The 18,034-nt window shown below is 40.0% G+C and overlaps 1 protein-coding gene and 2 long non-coding RNA genes across 3 annotated transcripts; all 3 read right to left on the bottom strand.

Annotated features, from left to right (window-relative positions):
* Positions 1-3,223: 3,223 nt before the first annotated feature.
* Positions 3,224-10,491, bottom strand: LOC311259307 (uncharacterized protein). Its single transcript, XM_084356367.1, has 14 exons — positions 10,432-10,491; positions 9,932-10,315; positions 9,561-9,848; positions 9,180-9,476; positions 8,611-8,988; positions 8,241-8,528; positions 7,866-8,159; positions 7,087-7,131; positions 6,643-6,981; positions 6,240-6,536; positions 6,033-6,147; positions 5,868-5,912; positions 4,809-4,842; positions 3,224-3,438 (listed from the first exon to the last, which is right to left on the bottom strand). Exons 1-14 carry the CDS (start codon positions 10,472-10,474, stop codon positions 3,415-3,417), a joined length of 2,871 nt encoding a protein of 956 aa, XP_084212493.1. The 5' UTR covers positions 10,475-10,491; the 3' UTR covers positions 3,224-3,414.
* Positions 10,492-12,822: 2,331 nt separating this feature from the next.
* On the bottom strand, positions 12,823-13,930 carry LOC311259326. Its single transcript, XR_014622850.1, has 4 exons — positions 13,837-13,930; positions 13,405-13,730; positions 13,130-13,157; positions 12,823-13,042 (listed from the first exon to the last, which is right to left on the bottom strand). It is a non-coding gene; the product is annotated as an uncharacterized lncRNA (long non-coding RNA).
* A 512-nt stretch (positions 13,931-14,442) lies between these two features.
* On the bottom strand, positions 14,443-15,814 carry LOC311259327. Its single transcript, XR_014622851.1, has 3 exons — positions 15,625-15,814; positions 15,226-15,485; positions 14,443-14,803 (listed from the first exon to the last, which is right to left on the bottom strand). It is a non-coding gene; the product is annotated as an uncharacterized lncRNA (long non-coding RNA).
* Positions 15,815-18,034: the final 2,220 nt, after the last annotated feature.

Raw genomic sequence — 18,034 nt, 5'->3', positions numbered from 1 at the left:
GTCAGAGGAGCCCAGGGACCTGTGGAGGGAGAGATGGTGGGTAAAATAAAAATAAATTGGAATTCAAAATCAGGAGAAACAGAAGATAACAGTGAACAAGAATTGATCAGCCCAAGAGAAGAAGATGGCTCTAGCATATGCACTGGCAGCAGAATATCAGGAAGAAGCAAAGCCAGCACCAGAGGGAGCCATGGAGACAAAGACACAGGTGGGCAAATAGCTCAAAGGAAGAGACATTTTATGCCAACTAAAAGCCAATATCAATATCGGACACAATGGCCTTCAGGCATTGGAGGTGAGACAGAAGTGGGAACCTTGGAAAAAACTGGACGGAGAGATGAGTGGAGCGACAGACGATCCACAGTTGCCACTATGCAGCACCATTATGCATGATGAGGCCCAAATACACACACTATAAAAAGTGCTGGGAAGAACTGATCAGGAAAAAACAAAAAACATTGTATATGGTCAGCCTGAACAGGTACATAGCCTGAACAGGTACATAGGACCGCAAGGAGCAGCAGCGGCAGCGGCAGTGACTCTTCCGACTGAACTGCAACTATGATTCCAGGTCCCAGGCTCCGCCCCACATGCCACTCTCATGATAGCAGAAGGACATGGATCACATGACCTCAGACCCATGATGCAGTCAGCATTACAGATGCAGCAATGGCTACCAACACAGAACATCAACATTTACATCACTGCTAACAAACAATATATGAGAATATCATTGAGGGCTATAATCAAAGCTCCTAGACCACAAACAGTTGGACAAATGTTGTCTTCCCTGGGGATGGCGGGGTACTGCCGGCCGTGGATTTGCAATTATGCTATCAAAGCAGCTCCTTTACGAGGTTTAATCCACGCAACAGGTCAAACAAAATCCTCCACTGAATTACAGTGGACAGCAGAAGCAGAAGGTGCTTTTCAGGCTCTGAAATCAGATATGCAGTCAGCTCCTGCACTTGGTAACCCTGACTATGGTAAACCTTTTCATTTGTATGTTGCAGAGAGGGCTGGGTTTGCATGTGGAGTTTTGATGCAGGACACTCCAACTTGTAAGCAACCATTAGCATATTACAGCACCAAATTAGACAACATTGAGGCTGGCCTGCCTCCCTGTTATCAGGGACTTGCAGCAGCAGTGTTTTCTTTTCAGAAAGCCTCAACAGTAACTATGGGTCACTCAACCATCCTGCACACGTCCCATCAAATACATGCCCTCCTCACTAGTCCCAGGTTTGTATTTACACAGGCTAGGAAAACAGGTTATGAAGTTGTGCTTTCAGCACCAGAACTAAGAGTTCAACATTGCACTACAGTTAACCCTGCGATTATGCAAATATGTGTCATTTCAAAAGTTTAATGCAACATTATGTAACGGACTGAGATCATTCCTTGTGTTCGCAGTAAAATTAGCTCATGATAAATAATAACATTTCTGCCTGTTGTCGTAATATGTTGGATTATTTCCCAACAGGAATTAAAACAGATTGAATTAGAATTTATATTTGATTCGAAATTGCAAAACAGAGATATATACTTGAAAAGCATGCACGAGCTGTTCCTACTTGAATAATGTCTAAACTGTCTCAGACTTCTCATAAAATAAACGATGTCTGTTACTATTTACCATAAACAACTTTGACGAGGCTCTAATATCAATACCAATACCAGTCTTTTTTGATAAATTAATTTTAAATTCACTTTTTTTCAGTATACAAACTAAAACTAAAAATATAATTTAGTAAAGTTATGATTGCACCTTGACTCCTGCCTAATACAGTTTCTACCCTGCTTATTTCCTGTTTTTGCATGTTGCCTCTAAAGATAATAGCAACTGGCTTAACATTAAAAAATAAATAAATAAATAATTTGTTCAATCAACTGTTATTTGACTTTGTGATTGGAATATGTGTCAGGATTTTAGTTGGAAATTTGGTTTTTATTTTTACAGAAAAAATCCAAAAGTGATGATGATTTTATGGTTATTTTTTGTTGGGGTTGTTCCAAACAAGCATGTTCCCCCAAGTCTGGAGAAAATGATTCATCATCTCTGTAGCACCACAGTGATCAGTCATTTATTATGTTATGTTGTGACACATTTTACTTATCAAAAAAATAAAAAATTTTTAAAAACCTTTATGGTTGAAGGCCTCAGTAAAGTGTTACGGTTTTTAATCTATCAAAGATTAAAGATTAAACTCTACCTCAATTCATCCTCAACCCTCAGCCATAAAATATTTTTTTAATTTCATGACTTAATGACCCGGATAAGTGACTCCAGGTCCGGTGCCTAATCCTGAGTGGTGGAGGTTGGCATCAGATGAGCGGAGGCTGCAGAGGTGGTGATGCAGCAAGTCAGTGAGGTCGGAGAGGGCCTGGTTATGTTCTACAAAGCATCCAGCTACAGTCTTGCGGACTACTGTCTACTGTCTTGTATCTACCGTGAGTCAGCAGATGAGGTGGGAATTGTGGAGTCATCAAGTCATCTCCATGCCATGTATTTCTTCTGCTCAGTCACTGAACCAGGTGCATTCACTAATTAGCTCACCTTCCTGGCTGAAGAGCTGTGCTGATTGGACTCAGCTGGTTTAGTGCATGAACAGAACAAATACATGGCATGGAGATGACTTGATGACTCCACAATTCCCACCTCTAGCAGATAGAGTAGGTACTTGAGGAGATATGAGGAGAGGAGAGGAGAGGGATATAAGTATCTATGAGCACTGTCTCCCATCCAGTGGACACATTTATACAACAGGTATACACTCTTCAAGACTTCATTAGGTGATGTTGCATCTTCCAGTTCGCCCCTTTGTCCGGCAGCAGGAACATGAACGTTATAGAAAATGAGGACATGTGTCTGTTGATTCTTTGAGTGCGGCTTAGTACAACAATTTAAAGACTGGATTAATATTTGCTTTTCAGTAATTCACGACACATTCACCTCTTCTAGACTAAAACCTGAATCACCCCTCATAGTTTGATAGTGTGTATAAAAATACATTTTCTGAATCCTTGAAGTCTGATGTCTGTGTCATTCATGGTTTTCACATTTAATGTAAGACAATAACTGACGATTAGTTGTGGACTCGTAGCTTTGTTGACAGCTACCTCCCTCTCAAGTGTTTAGAAGAAAATAATCAAACCACTTTGGAGCTTGTATGTACGCACCAAACCAAGTTCAAACAACTCAGGCAAAAGAGTTACAGTATTATTATGTTTATTTAACAGGTGCACACATTCAGATAAGTGACAGCTGATATAGTACATTCTTTAAATGAAGAAAATTAAATTTCAATGCCAGACAAACAAACAAACAAACATGTATTGTAAATAATGTGTGTAAAATGAGAACAGCAACATGGTCCTGGGAGCTTATGATGTTTCTAAGGTATGTTGAAGAACTCAAATGTTGCCATACATGCAATCCTGCAACACATGTGAGAACACATTGGAATCAGTCACAAAATCTGAAGCTTTCTAGTTTATGTTTCAGAAACAAAAGGAAATACATGGTATACTGGCAGGCAGTGTATAAGTGCACTGAAGCAATCCTTCTCAAGCCATGAAAAAGAAAACATCATGTGACCACAGTGTATTTAAAGGAATAGTTCACTCTAAAACAAAATTCAGTCATTATCGACTTACCCACATGCTGATGAAAAGTCCGGTGTAGTTTCTTATTCCTCAAAGTGCAGCTGGAGACCCGCGGGGGTACTCTCCGGCAACAATAATCTATATAACAATCGTAAATGGCGCCCGGGAGAAAATGTCCATAAAACTACACAAAAACTTAATTAATAAGTTACGTAATATTCCTCCATACTGCTCGTCGCTGCAATCCAAGTGTCCTGAAGTGGCGACATCCAGAGTTGACTCGAAACGAAGTCATTTAGTACATTTTTCTAGCCTAAACAGTCACTATGCTATGTTTACACGGAGGCACGCCCCGCGTTCACGTGAGTCTCCCTCACAGCACTACAGAAGCTGCGCCAGAGTCTCGTTCATCTTGCCCCGCGGGTCTCCAGCTGCACTTTGAGGAATAAGAAACTACACCGGACTTCTCATCAGCATGTGGGTGAGTCGATAATGACTGAATTTTGTTTTAGAGTGAACTATTCCTTTAACAAGCGTTCAGAAAAAGCCACTCGTACTCGTACACCTTATGTTTCCTAAACAAAGGAAACCAGGCACAAGTAGTTTTTTTTTACAGCAGCCTGGTATATTAGTCACACATTCACTGTTAACAATCACCAGGTCTTCACAGCAAATTCTCACAATAAATATAATATATAAAGTATTTTAATGTAGTATATATTCTGTAAATTTACAGGAGTTTACTGGCTACTCAGTTGTAGTAATTATACAGGAAAAATAGTAAATGACAAGGAAATACTGTTATTGAACATCGCTATACAGTAGTTTAGTGATAACTACAGATGACTATTACAGTATCATATTGTAATTTTATCATATTTTCACAGTAATATTGTGTCTCGGTTACTAAAAACACAATACATTACTGGGATATTCCTCTTTATTACTGCAATAATTAACTAGTAATTTCCTGTAAAATTACAAGAATATTTTTTACACTGCTTGCTTATGTATTATTAACCTGGTAAATTGTTTGGTAGTCCATCATGTGTTTAGGAGGATGTTGTAATCCTTTGAATGTGTCAGAGGAGAAGAGCACGTCCGATGCTAAAAGTAGCATTCCTTCAGTTGGAATGTGTTTATTGATAACCTACTTTTTAACATCACATTTGGACATTCCCACTCACCACAGCACTACTAACCTCAGGCTTGGCAGAGCGGGGAGGTCTCCGGTTTCTAGATCAGACAGACATATAGGAGTAGGAGGATAATAAATGTACAGCTAAATGAAACATTTGTCATTAAGAAGCGTGTTTTCAAATCTGACTTTTCATATGATCATTCTGCTGCCTCTCTTTTGTTACTGTTGATCTAACTAAGGTCTAATGTTCGTTTGTATTTGTTAAAGTTCCAGTGAGTAGGATTTAGGTGTATTTTTTGGTGAAATATAATATGATGATAATAATAATATAAAAAATACTATTCATATGCTTCATACTTATGGATTATGTTATATACAGTACAATATTATGCGAGTCCTCTTCAGAGAACGAATTAGCGAAATCTGGATACAAGATTGGAGTCAGAGCCCCATTCATTCCTATGTAAGCTGCTAAGAAGCTCATCTCATCTCATCTCATTTTCATGTCTGCTTTTCCTGTTCGGGTCGAGGGGCGTTGCCACTTTATCTCCCCTTTCGGGGGGTTGTGGGGCTACTGGGGCCTAATTCAGTTCTCAATGGGCGAAGGCCAGCTCATCGCAAGGCCCTCTGATGGCAGAGACAGCCTCGCAAGGTGCCAACTGCGCATCAGGAGCAATTTTGGGGTTCAGCATCTTGCTCAAGGATGCTTCGGCATGCGGCTCAGTTCTGCCCAGGGGAGCCGAGGTTCGAACCTCGAGCTACAGCCGCCCCTAAGAGGCTCATGAAGCAAAAAAGTTCTACTTCCTCGGTATACAATGTGTGAATAGCTCCAACACAATGGTTCGGATCTTCTGCCGCCCGAGTGTCTAATTTCCAGTTCATCCCTCCAGTAACTTGAATGAGAATAAAATGATTTGATTGTGCAGCTCTTCAAGATTTTCCAAATGTTATCGGGCAGTATGGATCTAATTCTGATCGTCAGAACTGCCATTGTACGGGGGTATACAGTGGCCATTTGATTTATAAATGAAAATTTCTTAATGTACAGTAAGTGTTCTTGACTAAAACCTAGTCATCAATTATGTAATCATTCCTTACGCATTGAGGTTTATCTACACACCTTTTCTCCGGTCGAGGTGGTCTCAGTGAGTCGTCAGAGCGCTTCCTGTAAGAAAGATAAATGCCAGAAAAACATTCATTAATAAATCAACGTACAACTGGTAGCATCAATAACATTTAGATTAGCCATATTGGCACAGTCTGAATTGACTCGTATTAACTCTACCTTTTCCGGCAGATGACCACTCCAAACACTGCAGCTAAGATGATTACAATCAGGACTAGAGCTGAGACGGGCATGGTTACTGGGAGTGAGCTTCTGAACTGGTACATCATCGATCCTGGTGATGCAGGCACATTTTAGAAAATACGCACCTCCATGTATGATAGAACAACAAGACATACAGTATAAAGATGAATTTTGTGCTCTGACCCTTCACGGTCAGCTCGACTGTGCTGGCTTGCTGCTTGTCACCCCGAAAGATGGCAGTACAGGTTAGACTTTGGACCCCGTCTCCTCCGGTAACCATGAAAGTGATGGTGGAGGTCGTCTCCCAGATGAACTCTGGCGTCCAGGTATGCGTGACCTCACTGGTGAGGTTAGAGACGCTCCATGAGAACTCGGGAGGATGTGATGAACACGTGTGCGTCACAGAACACGAGACAGTAATCGTTGAGCCAGCATCGACTTCTGCTGGGACCTGGGTCATCACTGGTCTTACTGGGGAAGCTGAGCATGCGAAACACAAAGCAGAGTACTTATGTCATTCAGAGAGCAAACAGATTAATAGTTTGGCACATTTAAATAAGATGAAGAATAAGTATTGATTCAAGACCTTTCATGACAATAAATACGCAGCTATTGTTGAATCTGTATTTGTCATTTCCTCTCTCTGCATGGAAACAGAAGGGTCCATTGTCAAAGGAGTTGATGTCGTCAATCTCTAATGTGCAGTTCCCCTCAGTCAGATCTCCTAATATTTTGGTGCGGTCCTTGAAATGGTCAAGCACACGGCTCCGGGCTTTATGGAAGATAAAGCCTCCAGTTTTCTTGGACCACATGCCACGCGTGAGAGGCTCCTGCCCCTGATATTGGAAGGTGCAGGGAATCACCACACAGGAGCCGGTCAGGGCGGTAAATCTGAAAGGAACGTCAGCAGCCAGAACGTGGAGCGCTGTAAAGAGACAAACAAGCCATGATGGGATGACTGTAGACTGTATTTACTCATAGCATAAGATGAGAGCAAAATGAGTTTGAGAGAATGCCGAAGTACACCCACTGTCATTTTCATGTGGATCTATTTCTTCAACTTGTTTCTCATATTCTGGAAAAAATGACAGCAAGAAGTTATGAATTAAACCTTATTCAAGTATTCACTTGTCATTGGGCAAAGGTTTAACATTTTGAAATATCCTTATTTGCTTTCTGGCAGAAAGTATTGTGAGAAGATTGATACTATTCTCATATCTGTCTGTTGTAAGGAAAACTACAGCCAGCAGCCTGTTAGCTTAGATTAGCTAACACAAAAACTTGAAATGGGAGAAAACAGCTAGCCTGACACAGCAATAAAATCTGCCTTAATCTGTATAAACCAAAGTGAAAAAACAACAAATCGCAATTTTACTGGTGGTCATGGCTTTTTCTTGGCTCTGAGCAACCTGCGGAGATGTAAGAAGTTGGCTGTGGCCAATAAATAGTCCAGTGCCCCTGTAGAACGGTGAATTGTTGTTTTGTTGTTAACTAGTGAGCTGTAGAGACAACTTTTTTATTACCTACCAAACTAATAAGTAATATTAGCTGGCTTGCTAAGTTATACATCTTGTATTGTTGCGACAAGACATGTCACGTTTTGTTTGTAGTTTGCAGTAAATTACATCTGACAAGTCGTTGCAGAAACCTGGGGGATTTGTGCGCCAAATCTCACAAAATACAAATGACTACATAATGTTGCTTTAAGGTATGGATATGACCGTGTTTTTCTTCTCATCTAACTTTCTGCTAGAAAGGAAGTAAGGAAGTTTCCTTCAAGTGGCTACTGTGTGACAGGTGGGAACTTACTTTCTACATGAATGGTTGCAGAGTCCGAGGTCTCCCCACTGTAAAACTTAGCAGCGCAGGTCAAAGATTTTCCGTCATCCTCAAGAGAGCCAATGAAGGTTAGGTTTGACACGGCATGGTAGGTGTTGCCGGAGATCTTTTTGATGTCAAACGAACTATGCATGTCTTTGTAGTTCCATACAATGGTGGGTGTATTTTTCTTGCACTTGTAGGCAACAGTACAAGTTACACTCTTCGCTACACCCTCCGTTGTATTTCCTGGCCGCTCAACCATTGTGATTGTTTCATACGGGCCTAAGCAGAAATGTGATAGTGAGGCTTACAGGAGTATTTTCATTTTAAATCCAATTACACATGGTCTCACACTGTACTCACATTCAACATGCAGCCTGAGCTCACTTGTGGCTTCCTGACTACCACTGAAGCGAGCGGTACACTTCACTCTCTGGTCGTCCTCCTGAACAGTCCAGGTTCGCACCACTTTCCTTTCCCAGATCCCATCAGATACCAAATTGTCCATCGTGCTGTCTGCTCCAGTTATACCACTCAGGGTCAGGATGGGGGGATCAGTGATACACGTATGGCGCACATTGCAGGACACTTGGCTCCGATCTCCCACCATGAGAATATCAACCGTGCTAAGCTGTGGTTCCTGTGCACGGTCTACGAAATCAAAGCAAGGATAGTCATTTACAGAGTTTCATATTTTAACTAAAGGCGAGAAGGAATGTATCCAAATACTCACCTGAAACAATAAGTTGAGTGGTTTTTTTGTAAAATGTGTGACCCACAGTGTGATAAGAGGTAATAGGGTTCTTGTCTACCCAGGGGTAAAGTCTGTCCTTGTTGTGCGACATGTCCAGCCTCTCAATCTTAAGACTACAATTCCCCGTCCCCACAGATCCAATCAAGCTGGTTATGCCACTGAATTTACCAACAACACTCTGTCCTTCGTCAAATACAGATGGGTATCCATTGCTCTCTAACAAGTACCATATAACTCGGAGGTCACTGGGACGATCGGCACTGTAGGTGAAACTGCAAGGAATGATGATACATGAGCCTCTCATGCCTGTGATGCTGCCAGGGGTGGTGAAGGACCAACCGCGGGAGAGCATGTTTCCTGTAAAAAAGAAAACAAAGAGGAAACATTTTTTACAGTGTCTTGTAATAATAATTTAGAAAAAAAGAAGCTAATTTTACCGTGACAGAAAGAAAGAAAGAAAGAAAGAAAGAAAGAAAGAAAGAAAGAAAGAACGAAAGAAAGAAATACATTTCAGTTCTACATTTCATTTCATCATTAGTTCTACTCACTCTTTACCCGCAGGAAGATGCCTCCTTCCCTCTTCTCGCTGTGACTGAATTGTGCACTGCATTTCAGATATCTTCTGTTATCGTTAGCTGATGCTGTCAATGTCAGCGTGGAGACAGTCTTCCACTGAGCAGTCCCAGTTTTTTTGGTAGTAGTGGAGGCTGGCATGCCCTCATAGCTCCATGTGATTGTTGGCAGATGTTTCGGGCATGTGTACACGGCAGTGCAGGTTACTTCGCTTGCTTGGCCCTCAAGAAATTCTTCGGATGTAGTTTGGACGGTCAAGGGTGAAAAGGAGCCTGAGATACAAAAATAGTAAATGTAAAAAAAAAAAATCTGCATAAAAGAAAAAATGTTTTTAATCTTGCGTACCCATCACATACATTGTGCCTCTAAGATTTCCGTGGCCTTTGCAGTGAGACCGCCTGTATGTTGGACGGTGCACTCCACTTGTTGGAAGTCACTCTTTATGTTCAATGTGGTCGTCAAGGTGGTTTTGTACGTGCCATCAGCCAGTGACCGATGAGTTAGTCTGTTCCCTGTCAGTGGGATGTTGAGACCCAGGGTGGGTGGATAGGTGGGACAGGTGTGAGAAACAGTGCACATCACTGTTACAGACTGTCCAACCTTCATGTTGCCAGTGAACGTAATATCTGGTTTCTCTGCCTGGCCTTGAAAGAAATGTGGAGAATTATTGATAAAAATTAAAATACATCCAAGTGCATCTTTTTCTACACTCAACATTATAACTTACCAACTACTTCAATTGTCACAGTCGTATCAAAGAATCGATAGGTGCTTTTCCCGACATTCTCTGGATCTACCCAGGGGTAAATCTTCTGTCTGTGATCAGACCATTGCACTGGGTAGATTTGAAGACTGCATTGCTTTTCGTGTGAAGTAGAAACTCTAAATGTTCTTCCTCTAAATGTGCCAATGACTTGGTTTGGGTACCGGTCTTCATAAACCACAGGATAATTATGGTTATGATACTGGTACCAAACCACACGAGATGGATTTTTGGGTGGATACCGATAGTAGTCATAAGTGCATGGGATGACGAGGCAGGAGCCCAACGTTGCTTTGATATTTCTTGGCATCTGAACATGCCAAGCCCTGGAACTGCAGCAAATGCATCCTGCAAGAAGACCAAAATGCAAAAAGAAAGTTATCAAAAACAAAACAAAACAAAACAAAACAATAGGTCAATATTTATGTTATGAACAAAAGCTGAATTGCACAAAATAGCAGTACCTAAGATACAGAAGCTCAGGAGACAATGGCTGAATCCAGACATCGTGTAGATGGTAGCAGATATCTAAAACGTGTAAAATGAACATCTTAGTATTGTAAGAGATAAAACTTTTTTGTCATCCAACTGTACACAATGTACAGGACATAGAGGATGTGTGTCTTCCGGTGGCCGACGGGTGCAAATCACAACAGCAAGTCAGACAACACGACGGCTAGTCCGAAAACACAATTGCAAATTCCAAAAACGACATCAACCAGGGAACAAATCAGAATTTTGTCAAACGGGAAAGGTGGGACTTGTACTTGTTTTTTTTCTTCATATAATATTGCTAATAGTTCACAACGATAATGTGTCAGTAACATTTGACATCACTGAATACATTATGAACGACGTGAACTGTTGAGAAAGTTGCTAAATTAAATAATTCTACCTACTGTAGATATCTCTGCAACACAATATATAGGAGCCAGAACGGCAAACCATTTTTTCTTCACATTCATAATTTTATTTATTTTTTAATATTTTGGTATTTTTTATGTTTTCAACTAAAATTCTTACATATTGCACCTTTAAAACAGCCTCACAATCTTTTAATGGTACAGTGTCTTTTAATGGGGTGAATGGTATTTCTGCACTACGTAACTTCAGTGACAGGGTAGGATCACAGCGTTACATGTTTACATCAAGACACAAGTTTTCAATACATAACATTGTTTTGATGTGGAGTCATGAGTTTTGTTCGCAGTCAGCACCCACATTACATCTGACAAACTGTTACAGACCTGGGATTTGTATTCATGGCAGTGGTGTTGCACTGAGAAACTGTGGGGGGCGCCAAATCACAAAACATGACAATTTCCACATAATGCTGCTATAACTACTTCACAGGAGTTGTGTTCTACTACTGTAAAGATCATTCACAGTGTTTGTTCACTGGAGGCGTCGACATGGACTTACATTAAATAAAGGATCACGATTGGCTTTCAAAATATTTGTGAAGTTACAAATCATGCTGTAGACCCGCCTCTAAAAGTCTAGATCACAGAACCATTTACACTTTCAGCAGTGATGTGAAAACAGCCTTCTAGTGTCAAACTCGGCACATACATCATCCTACACAGTGAAGCTCAAACAACACACGATCAAAACTGAACCAGAAGAATAAACAGCAATGTCAGCGTTGCAGAACAAGAATACATAGGATACATGCAAATTATATTATGAGATACATATTAAATCACAGAGGGAAAGCTTAAAAACAAACATTATTTTATTTAATCTACAACAGATAGAGATTTTGTCAACGGACTGAGATCATTCCTTGTGCTCACAGTAAAATTACCTCAGCCTAAATAATTACATTTCTGCCTGTTGTCGTCATATGTTGGATTATTTCCCAAGGGGAATTAAAACAGATTGAATTAGAATTTATATTTGATTTGAAATTGCAAAACAGAGATATATACTTGAGAAGCATGCAGGAGCTGCTTCATACTTAAATAATGTCTAAACTGTCTCAGACTTCTCATTAAATAAACAACATCTGTGTTACTATTTACCAGGTAAAACTTTAAAGAAGCTATAATAACTTTTTTTCATCTTACAAACTAATACTAGCCTATGTGTGAAATGTCGGGAAAAGAAAGGTTCGTTTATGACCTGTTCTCATTAAGGATTAAAATGACTTACCTCGAGAGCTGAACGGTCATGGAGAGATTTTACCACCTTTATCAAAAGTCCCGAACACCCACACTTAATTTTAAGAAACCTCCCCATGAAATGTGGGTGGAGAGTACAATTTACCAATCACAAGATGGCTGCAGATCCTGCTTGCAGTCAAGGACTTGACCTGATTTGATATGAAAACCAAATGATGATTCTTTCATCATGTATTTTGTTATCCATTACTACAGTTTTTCCATTCATCATGAAGCCATAGTAGCTCTCTTTCTGTGAACAATACTGTGTGTCCCACATCCGTGTTAAGTCACTTTTGGGAATGACTGTTAAAATATCAAATACTGTATATGAGTTTATACCTCGGCATAAATTTGTTAAAGAAATCGTTTAACATTTTGAGAAATGAATTATTTGCCTTTTAATAGTGAAATGAGGAGATTGATTCCACTCTCATGTCTGAGCTATAGCAGATGGTTAGCTTGGCAACAGCTTGCTAATAAACATGATATTATCACTTGTTGTTAATAAGTGAGGTGGTAGTTGGAAGATTTTGTTACCTTTGGAACAAAATCTTCACACACATACTGCTATGCAGAAGTCATTACAATTGTAGACATTCAGAAATAAATTTCATGAAACCAGTGATAGTTTTAAGTTAAAATGCATTTTATTTTTCCGAAACAATATGATGAAATAATCAAGGACAGAAATATTTATGTTGCTTGACAGGAGAGATGAACGCAGTAGACACGTATTACAAGACTGCAATCACCAGAAGCGCTGAATACATATGATACATGATGATGAGCGTGGATGGGTTTGTTTGCGTTGATCCCAGCTCTCTTTGGAAGATTTTGTCTCAGAGGTTTCCGTAGACGTTGAGGTGTTTATGAAGGTGTTTATGTAGTCGTCACCATCATCAAGGTCGTCCTGTGAGAGATTATGGTCATAGATGTTGACAGTGTCACGTTACTGTATCTAATTCTGGAGAATAAATCATGAGCGATTTAATAATACCTCTTTGTAATGGCAGGATTTCTGCTGGCTGAGGCCCATTCACAGCAAAGGCAATAACAAGAAGACAAGAGAAAAAGAATGAAACTAGACACTGCTGTACTAGAATATACTATACGTGGCATATAAATAAAGCAAACATCTTATCAAAAACAACCAAAGAAGGTTCTGCACAGAGGTGTAAGATCACAGTAGGCAGTCTACACAAAACCACCGAAGGGATAGGTCACTAAAGTTATGTTTAGCAGAGCGCTAAAGACCCGTGAAATGCCTCTTGCCTTTGATCAGATCAAGATGGTCCGGGGCCACCAGAGCGAATCCTGAAAATTTCATAGATTACATTATACATCATTAAAATTAAAAGCTGCAAGACAACAGTATTCTTTCTAAGTCTTGTGGATGAGACAGAAAAAAGATTTTCAAAAACACTTTTTTTATCACCTCCTAGACAGCCTGGACAGTCGGTTCCACACATTAAAAGTTATATCATGATAATGAAGCAAAATAACTGAAATCATGTGAAATTAGTGAAACACTATGAAATGAATCTGCTTCACAAAATTTTTACCTGCCATCCTGACTTTGGAGTTGAGTGATGCGTCTCCTTTAGCAAAAAGAAAAATGTATCATTTTCTTAGGCTCATAAAAACTGTGCTACCTCTCTGATGTGCTCTGTCTCTCACTTGAAGTCAGTGTCCTGCATTACTCACTTGTATTTTTTCACCATGAAAATGCAGAAGAATCCAAAGATCACAGCAGTACCGATGCCCACTACTGTGGGTATGATGATGTGGTTATAGTTTTCTCTACCTATCAGACAGAATAAAAGGCATTCTTACTTTATATTGCACAATTATAACCAATATATACATTTAAAAATAAAGGACATTCTGAAAATTCAACAACAGAGTGAAAAGATCTCACGTTTTACATGAAGCGTCAGTGTTTTCGAGGACATCTTCTTGCCATGGAAGGTTGCTGTGCAGGTGAGATCAGGGAGGACGACCACACTGATCTCGGACATCACCTCCCACGTGCCAGGATGAATTTCTTTGTGGGCCTCAGAGATCTCATCTTTAGCGCCCCTACTCCATGTGAGTGTAGGTCGATGGGAGGTGCAGGTGTAGGTGACAGAACAGGTGACAGAGTGTGGATGATCTTGAATGAATGTCTTTGGGTGAGTCAGGGAAGGATCTGGAGGATCAACTATAATAAAAAAAGAGGTAGAGATTAAGTAGGAGCCAATCATTGTGGCATAGAACAGGCATTGATTTATGAAATTTTGGAAAGTTGGTGACATACAGAGCGTTTTCAACTCGACACAATCCTCAGCAAAGGAGAAGTCCTTAGAGGTGGAAGTTAATTTAATCCGGAAGCAGAAAGGGCCAGTGTCATAATCTTTAACCTTAGTGATTTCTAAGGTGCAGTTGTTCTGATTCAAACGTCCCAACAACTGTGTGCGGCCCCTATACTTTTCCAAAATGTCATCTTCATCATCGGAAAAGATTATCTCATGTCGCTGATTTGAAAGATGCCAGATCCCAGTGCGCTCGGAGTTCTGGTGTTCTTTAGGAGGGGTGAACGAGCAGGGTATCACGACACAGGATGAAACCAGGGCGTTAAGGTTTTTTACAACATTGGCCTTCCACTCCTCACCAAACACATGGCTGCTGATGGCTGAAAGAGAACATGGAAGTGACTGAGAAAGTTATTACCTCTAGGAAGTTTTGTCTGATTGTTTTGTTTAAAGGGGCACTATGTAGTTTTGAAAAGAAATTCAAACTCAGAAAAGTAATTTTTACAATATTAACCAGGTAATAATAAAAACACTGAAATATACTTATTCGATTTATTTCCAGAAATTAATAAACAAGCTGTCCTCAGAGTGTGATTAGGTCCCCAGAATGCTGTTTGAAGCTGGAAAGGTGGCTACAAATATAAAAAACTAATTGAATGAAAGTGTCCTTTGTTTGTTCAGTCGTGAAAATCAATAAAAGCAGGTTTTTCTCTTCTGATTAAGAATTATTCCCCAAAACTGCATAGTGCACCTTTAAGTGGAGTGCATGTGGGAATCATATTGAAGTGTCTAATTGTGTTACCTGCCACCAGCAGAAGGAAAATCATCATCTTTCTCTCTTTGTCCATATCCCTCTGAGGTTTTGTTGATGTTACACACTGTGGGATGTTTAAATGAAATGAAACTAAATAAGAAGCAAAAAGTTGTAAAAGAGGATCTTCTCCAAGCAACACTAATCTTTGTATGTGTAGCTGCGTTGTACTCTCTCTCTCTTTGCGTTGTGTATTTTTACAGAAGAAGAAGACCATCACGGTTGGCAATCTTGCCGTTTATTTCGGACATCTGGCAGAAGGATTAATAGCACGGTCAGTTTCGGTGTCCTCACACACACACACACACACACATTAACGTCTGAAAAATGTGAAATGAAAGAAAGTGTATATTAACTGGCATGATCAAGTATAACGTATTGGAAACTTACCTGATGAAGTCTGGCTGATCAGAGCCGTCTGTTTCTACTGAAAGAACCTCCTTGAGAACCTCATGTGGTGCGCTATTCCGCAGTTAAGTTGACATACGATCTCTCAGGCAAGTGAAGAAAAGTCAATTTGAAATCTCTGTCTTTTTGTTTCTGGATGTGGGTGAGGTAAAAGCAGAATCTGCTTTTGATGTAGCAGAGGCAGTAGCAGTACAGTTAATGGTGTAGAAAGAAAGAAGTGGTCTCTTATTTAAGTGTGTGATGTGAGAGTTATAGACTTTCCCTTTGTGTGATATTCTGAAGTCAAGTTTTGAAAGATATGAATTAAAAACAGACAAATAAAAAAAAAGATTGGATTAGATAGCCACAATTATTATTTAAAGTGCAAAATCACCACGCTACATGGTCTCAATACACTTTACAGTAAAAACAAGTACAATAATAACAGACAATAAAAAAAAATTTGAAGGACTTCATCTTAAACACATGCAATGAGCAGTGAGCAGAATGGGGAACAGGAAGTACTAGAGGGGCCTTTTGACGTAAACTTCATCTCTGGTGTGCTGATTCTGGGGAACGCCCCTGGGTTTACCAACACTTATAAACAGCCTGCCCTGGACTCAAACCACAAACCAATAATCAAATATCCAAAACAGCTATAGCCAGCCTGCACTAACGAGTCAACACAAAGATACAGACACAGTACGTGATAAGAAAAGCACAGCCTTTATAAAATTCACAATTCAATGACACAGTGGCCAAATGTTATCACAGGCGCAGGTTACAGTAGGTGCACAAATCCCTGTTCCTATTCCATAACAAAGAGAAACCTGTAGGCTGCTCACCCATTAGAAGTTCACCCTACGGGCCCTCTGCTCAGCACAGTCATTCACAACACTGCTCAAGTCCAAATTCCTGGCTCTGCAGTTCTCTATGGAGAGTACTGCTAATCCACTCAGTTGCTCTTGTCCCATGTTGTTCCTTAAATCGGACTTTATCAACTTGAGCTTGGAGAATATAATATATAAATGCAATGCTGTGCAAATCTCACTACATGTTGCTGCCATTGAGCTGTGGTCCACGATGCGTATCTTGGCCAGATCCTTCACAGCGGTTAGCCTCCAGCTGTTTGTCAAGTTCACCAACATTGCTAACGTTAGCATTGGATGAAGCATATAAATAACCTAATCTAATTTTGTTAGTTTAGCAGTACTCTCCAACTGCTCTCTTTTAACCTTCCTCTTCTGTAGGCTGCTTTTTTGTTCTACCTTGCTTAACATTATTACGCTAACAATGGCAACTGTTTATTTAGGCTACTGAATGCTGCTAAGTTATATTGCTGCTTGTCCTCCAAATATGACTTGCATAGATATCGATATGTCACCACAGCATTTCACAGCAAGCCTTCCTGTGTAACTTTTGAGAAGAAAGCAATAATTTACAATAATAAGATGACAGTACACACATGAATATGCTATGACTCAAACCATAATTGTTAAACTTAAGGTAGAAAAGTGCTACATAAAGCCACGATACTCCCTTCAAACATGTTGTTCTACACCGTGTTTCAATGCTAACAGCATTTTCTGATCAGTACGTGAAAGGGGCCAGTTCTAGTTGACATAGAGGCCCAATGACACTATCAACAGGTTATAACTCGTCCACCTGAATGGGCGGGCCATGGGCCGCGGCAACCACATCATCCATCTGGTTGACAAGGCTGTAGCTCAGGGCCGGTAGCAAGACTGGTGGAAAGTCATCTTAAAGACGAAGGAGGGCTTGTCTGTAGCTTTTTTCTGGCATATATGAGATTGCAAAAAGAGGTTGAATAAGGTGTCCTGTTAGCTTGTTTCTTTAAAAAATATGGTGACACTGTACAGATTGGTTTCACTCCTGGCCGAGATCTGATCACGATTTGAGCAAAATGCATTCTGATCGCAGTGCAGCCTGCGTGCATTCACACCTTGCACTGACATGTGTTTTTTTCACCATCCAGAGAAGAGACAGATGTACATAACATTTAAATGCCAAATATAAAATGGGGTGTAATTCTTCACTTAAATTATGAGTCCTTTAATGGCTAAATGCCTAAACTTCTTGGTCTAGAATGGCCTTGAATGTCACACTTTACTTGAAGTTCATATTTCATTATGAAAGCTTCAAAAAGTGGTTGGTTCATACATACATATTTGTTCATTCAGAGTCTGTTGTCTATTGATGACTGCTACATTGTCTTTTGTTGCGGAAATTTGTCTTATTTGTGAGATATCTGAAATAAACTCGTAAGAAATACCAATTGTCTTAAGGATTTTATTCTTTATAAAGAAGGTTCAACAATCAACAGAGTGGCATGCGGTCTGCAGACAGTAACAAGATGAGACAGTTTTTTTTTTCTTTCTGTTAAAAGAAAGGA

Source organism: Pagrus pagrus, assembly GCF_965226575.1.
Source record: "Pagrus pagrus genome assembly, chromosome: 7".
NCBI classification, from domain to species: Eukaryota; Metazoa; Chordata; class Actinopteri; order Spariformes; family Sparidae; genus Pagrus; species Pagrus pagrus.
The sequence above is the reverse complement of the archived record's forward strand: the minus strand, read 5'-3'. Positions and strand labels throughout refer to the sequence as shown.